The 5,655-nt window shown below is 37.8% G+C and overlaps 1 protein-coding gene across 2 annotated transcripts in view; it reads left to right on the top strand.

The window, feature by feature from the left end:
• The first annotated feature begins 1,142 nt into the window (after positions 1-1,142).
• Positions 1,143-5,655, top strand: part of LOC106815447 (neurofilament medium polypeptide-like) — an 18,362-nt gene continuing 13,849 nt past the window's right edge. For both annotated transcript variants that reach the window (XM_014819905.1, XM_014819904.1), the window contains exons 1-3: positions 1,143-1,281; positions 1,506-1,609; positions 2,367-2,448. In XM_014819905.1, coding sequence (XP_014675391.1) covers positions 1,566-1,609; positions 2,367-2,448 — 126 coding nt within the window. In that variant the 5' untranslated portion in view covers positions 1,143-1,281; positions 1,506-1,565. The remainder of the gene's footprint in view (positions 1,282-1,505; positions 1,610-2,366; positions 2,449-5,655) is intronic.

Below are 5,655 nucleotides of genomic sequence, written 5' to 3'. Positions count from 1 at the left end.
CCCCTTCCTCCTCCCTCCTCCAACACTCCTCCTCCACTCCTCTCCTCTCTTTCTCCGGTCCTCCTCCTCCAGTCACCTTCTTCCCCTCCTCCTCCTCTCTCCTCCTCTCTGCCCCCTACTCCTCTCCATGAACCGTTCTTCTTCGAATCTCCATCTCAGGGCAGTTACGTTTTATTTAAACACAGGTACATATATGCTGAGAAGATACAGGTCTGCGCTACACTCGTGGTATACACATATACGTACCTCGGCGTACATATTCTGTAGTACCTGATACGACAACGACCTTCAGCATAAGCGAACTAGTAACTATTTTGCCTAGTTAGTAGTTACCGGTTCCCAATTCAATGTTGCATTTCGAACTGGGAACTGGTAACTGCTTTGCCTAGTTACTATTCCTTATTCTGAATAAGAACTGGGAACTGGGAACTGCTTTGCCTAGTTACTAGTTCCTTATTGCGAATAAGGAACTGGGAACTGGTAACTGCTTTGCCTAGTTACTAGTTCATTATTTCGGAATAAGGAATAACGGGAAAACTTGGGAACATGCTTTGTCCTAGTTTACTAGTCTAGTTCCTTATTTGAATAAGGTACTGGTAACTGCTTTGCCTAGTTACTAGTTCCTTATTTGAATAAGGTACTGGTAACTGCTTTGCCTAGTTACTAGTTCCTTATTCGAATAAGGAACTGGGAACTGGGAACTGGTAACTGCTTTGCCTAGTTACTAGTTCCTTATTCGAATAAGGAACTGGGAACTGGGAACTGGGAGCTAACGTCACTGACCCAATAAATGATCCAATCTATTTGCATTAGGTCAAGAGCTCATAATAGAGAGCTCTCTATTATGAGCTCTTGATTAGGTTAATCACCTGTCACCTGTGCAATTTTGAAATGCCCACTCGATTACTATTTGACTATTATACTTGTTTGTGTGTGTGCGTGCGTGTGCATTTTGATATATGTTCCAAAATCCTGTTTAATGAGTCGCTGGTATTGTTGAGAAATAATATTATATTTTAGCTATACTGACTAGAATATATTATGTAGATCATTATAGTTCATTATAAGTCATTGAATAAACCTGTGTGAGGACTGTACAAAGTTTACCTGCACTGGCCGTGTCATCAACCTTCAAGCCTAATAACACCCTTGGAAATTCTATAGGTTAAACTCGAGAAGGAGCATGCACAACTTCACAAAAAATTCAGCAGAATTGTTACTGAGAATGAAACCAGGAAAGCACAGTGTTTGGATTTGGAGGAGATAAATAATGATTTGAAGGTATAGCACACATATAAAAGTTGTCCGAATTAGCCTAATTTAGTTACAATTACAAGATATGTTGCGAATAAGTTGCTACAAGAGATGTTACATGAACTAAACTGTAATGCATGATATATCTTGTAATGCTGGAACTTTGACAGAATAAATAAATTAATTAAAAAAAATATATGTGTGTGCGTGTGTGCGTGCGTGTGTGTACACTGTTTTACAATATTGTGCAGCAACAAACTATCAAGATAGCAGGAGATCTAGAACACGCTGCTGAAGAAGAAGAACGCCTAATGACGGAAGTGGGAAACTTGAAAACTCAGCTGGAAGCAGAGATGTACCATTTAACATTAAGATTTGTACTATTTTGTTTTGCATCACTGAAATGCTCAGTGTGTAAGTATGTGTGCATGAATACAATTAAAGGGATACATGACCCTATAGGTTCCTTGCATATTTTCAGTTGAAATATGTTTAAAGTACACTACATAACAATTTCATAGTTCAATATTCATTAAAAATCTTTTCTTTAAATGTTCCAAACTAATGGATGTATCGTTGCTCACGAATATCGAATGCTCACAACGACGTTGGCACCAACACTAGCCCATCTACTTTCAAAGTTGCGTACCACAACTTTTCGGCAGCGGGCTACAGACTGAGGGTGTTTATTATTTATTAATTTAAGAGAATGATTGTCGCGGGGTGTCATATGTCAGTGGCCAAAAATAAAGATTTCTAAATTCACTGTTGTTTTATGACAAATGTGAATGCATTATTATGGAAATTTGTAGGTAGGCTTATATACTATTATTTATGCACTTAATTACTATCATTATTTACCCTAAAATTCTAGGGCGTAGTATCCCTTTAAATGCATACATGTATATAGTTTTTCCAGTGTATGGGCATGTGCATGAAAGTATGTATTTTGTCTGTTGGAGTATAGATGCAAGTGTGTGTGCGTGCGTGCGTGCGTGCGTGCATGCGTGCATGTGTGCACATAATAATTATGTACATATTGGATAAAGTCATCAGAATGGGCAAGCATTGGTTGTTACGAACGAGGTAACAATGCATTTATTGCCACTCAGGTCAGAGAAGGATAAACTTGCAGTTAAGATTCAGGACAAAGATAAGGAGTTGGACATTTTAGGACAACAGAGCAATGAAACCGTGAGAAAACATTTAATAATTGGCACTGGTTGATGATATTTCCATGAATATAATCAATTTAATTCAGTTTGTAGCTGCTATGTGAAAATAGCTTCTTCCATTTATTTTTCACAAGCTAAACTGAGATTCATTTTGCTAATGCCGACAAAGTCTGCATGATGATTTATTTACTCTCTCCCTCTTCCCCCGCTTTCTAATCATTCAGCATGCTTTGCGATATTTTGGTTACAGGTTATCTGAAGTGAAAACGGCTTACAGAAATTCCCAGCAAGCTGTTGAGGAACTGAAGTCTATCAAAGGTTTGTTTTTCAATCATTCATTCATGAATGTGTGTCAAATTTTTGTAATGGTTTATGGACAACACCTAATTCATGTATGTGTCGAAAACTTTTCCTACAGTTCGAAATTGAAAATCATTCATAAAAAATTTAATCCTATTACAAGGAGCATGGAGGAAACAAGTCCTCTATAAGCATGTTTCTGAACGAAGTTTCCAAAATTAGCAATTGAAATACACTGACTGCTGTAGTTGTTCACTTACAAGATTCACATACTCTATAAACCTCTACCATAAAGGATTTGTCAGATTAGGTGATGCTTGTCTCCCGATAATTTTTGTCTGCATCTCTAGCTGCTGTGTCGAAACATTCTTTGCAAAAATTTGCTACAATTTACTCAAATCACAATGCTCCAACTCTGACCACCAGAATATGTGGTTCACTACCCCATTCTGGGACAGGGCATTTTTGTGAAATGTGCAACAATACGATTGGTTCATTCAGTTTGAAGACTGAAAATAGACCTGCCAGATTAGGTCTGTCACAGGGATCGATATTATATACCTATAGTACTATAGTATCAAGAAAGCCACTTCTTGAGGCAAGAATCTCCATCCCAGTAATAAGCCAAAACTCATCTGTCAGTCCAGGAGATTTTTGTCACAAAGGCATAAATCATGTTGTGCGAGGCAAAAACCACCTAGTCTGAAAAAGGCAAGAAAGACAACCATATATATGTTACCGATGCAGGGTTGTTCATTTATTACTGAATTTGCCGAGGCAATTCTGATCTTAGTTTACAAATGCATGCATTGGTTCATTTATGTTTAACCTTGCATATAGCAACTATCTACAGTAAATATAGCAGCAGATATAAGTTACTAAAACAGCTCTGGAGCTGACATTAAGTATACCAATTATGTCCGTGCAACAGATGACCTCCTAATCGAAAAAGGGGATATAACGAAAAGGTTGGAGAATACTGAGCTAGCCATGGTATGTATGTTGATATAATCAGTACAATTATGCTTTTAGATATGCCTACAATATACTCTATTCAATGAAGCTCAGGGAAGTTAGCTCCCAGTTCCCAGTTCCTTATTCGAATAAGGAACTAGTAACTAGGCAAAGCTTAGTTAGTTCACCTCTTAGTCAATTGAGATCTGGAAATTTGAGTGATTTTTTATCAAAGTTATTTTGTGTCACTATGTAATCACTATTGAGTCAATAAGAAAGATACCGTAACATAATCAGGGTATCCTGATCCATTAATGTTCCCTATGATTGTGGGTGTATGCACAAGTTTACTGTAATAAAATTTAGTTCTCGTTTGATAAATCTCTGAAATAATTATTGATTTTCCCCACTATTTTCAGGCAGAAAAACATCATTTTGCCTAATTTAAATCAATGCTGAAAGTGCCACAGATGGCTCCAGAATGCACCACAGAGCATCTAAGTTTTAAAATTTTCTTGGGGGAGGACCCCCAAACCCCCCCCCCTCAATGGGAGGGGGATACCACCTCCCATGCCCACCCCCACAAACGCCTGCGGCGTTTGTCAAAACCAGGAATTTAGAAATCATTACTCTTTGGCTTCATTGAATGTTGGCATGTCTGGATATAATTTCATTCTAAGAAAGCTAGCTATGGGTAATTAATATTCAATGTGTAATTCACAGATATGTGGAGTGAGAGGCTCAAAACATCAGACAAATTACTAGATGAAGCAAGCAACAACTTAAACATAACTTCTAAGGAACTTGATGAAATGAAGGTACTTCCCCCAGATGATCAGTTATTTAAACTTATTTCTAGATGTAATGTAAACACTGGTGATAATCATTAGTCTTAAAAACTGCATTCATGCAGCAAAATGAAAATGTATGCAGTACACAAACGTTTACAAACTTGATTTTTTTAAACAATTTAATCTTTAGAATTTAATTTATGCACCATTTATGTCACATGTGTATATGAATATTGTATAGTATCATCAGGTATATAGCGTATACACATTTCTTCTTTGATTGACATGTCCGTAGTGTGTTGTATTCATATCTTAAAAGCTGAATTCATATGAACTTTAAGATTTCCAAGGAGGAAACGGAGCTGAAACTTACTGACGAAAGAAAATGCAATGTTCAGTTCACCAAAGCTAACCAGGAGCTAGAGGAACAACTTGAACTTGCAGAGAAACGTATAGAGCAGCTGTTAGCAGAATTGAGTCAAACAGAGACTAAACTGGAAGAGGAGAGCAGCAGGTATACACATGGGACATCTATTTACGTCAGCCATTGGGAATATAATTGCATTAATATCCAGCCATACATATACATAGCACGAGGCCAGTTAGCTTCAAGAAACAATCATACAAGAGTGATATATTGTGTGTGTGTGTGTGTGCGTGCGTGCGTGCATGCGTGTGTGTGACATACTGAGTTTGTTTCGATTACTCCCACAGCCTGGTTGGGCTAGGGGCTATAATCTCGCTTCGCACTTTAGGTCATAATGGTGTGTTAGGGTTAAGGGAAGAAAATAAACGGTAAAAAAAGCAATTTTGTAAAAAAAAAACAGTTGAAATTAAGGACCTGACTGACTTGACCTCAAAGATTAAACTTCTACTTAGTTAAAAATTCACAATGAATTGTAGTTTGTGACAGACAGCAAGTGACTGGGACCAGATATCTCTATATATATATATACAGGTACAACACCGAAGCAACGTGGCGACGCAGTTATGTGGATATGTGGCGACGCGGCGACGCGGTTATACACAGCTATGTGGCGACGCAGCTACTTGGCGATGCGGTTACGCGGTCAACTAATATGGGGGCACAGGAATTTCAAATGAATTTTATCCAGATTAAAAGAGGTTCCGGACCATCAGTGTCTGGAAAACTCGATGTTGTCCTGGTATATATATATATA

This window comes from Priapulus caudatus, unplaced genomic scaffold (genome assembly GCF_000485595.1).
Source record: "Priapulus caudatus unplaced genomic scaffold, Priapulus_caudatus-5.0.1 Scaffold1114, whole genome shotgun sequence".
Classification (NCBI taxonomy): domain Eukaryota; kingdom Metazoa; phylum Priapulida; class Priapulimorpha; order Priapulimorphida; family Priapulidae; genus Priapulus; species Priapulus caudatus.
The sequence above is the reverse complement of the archived record's forward strand: the minus strand, read 5'-3'. Positions and strand labels throughout refer to the sequence as shown.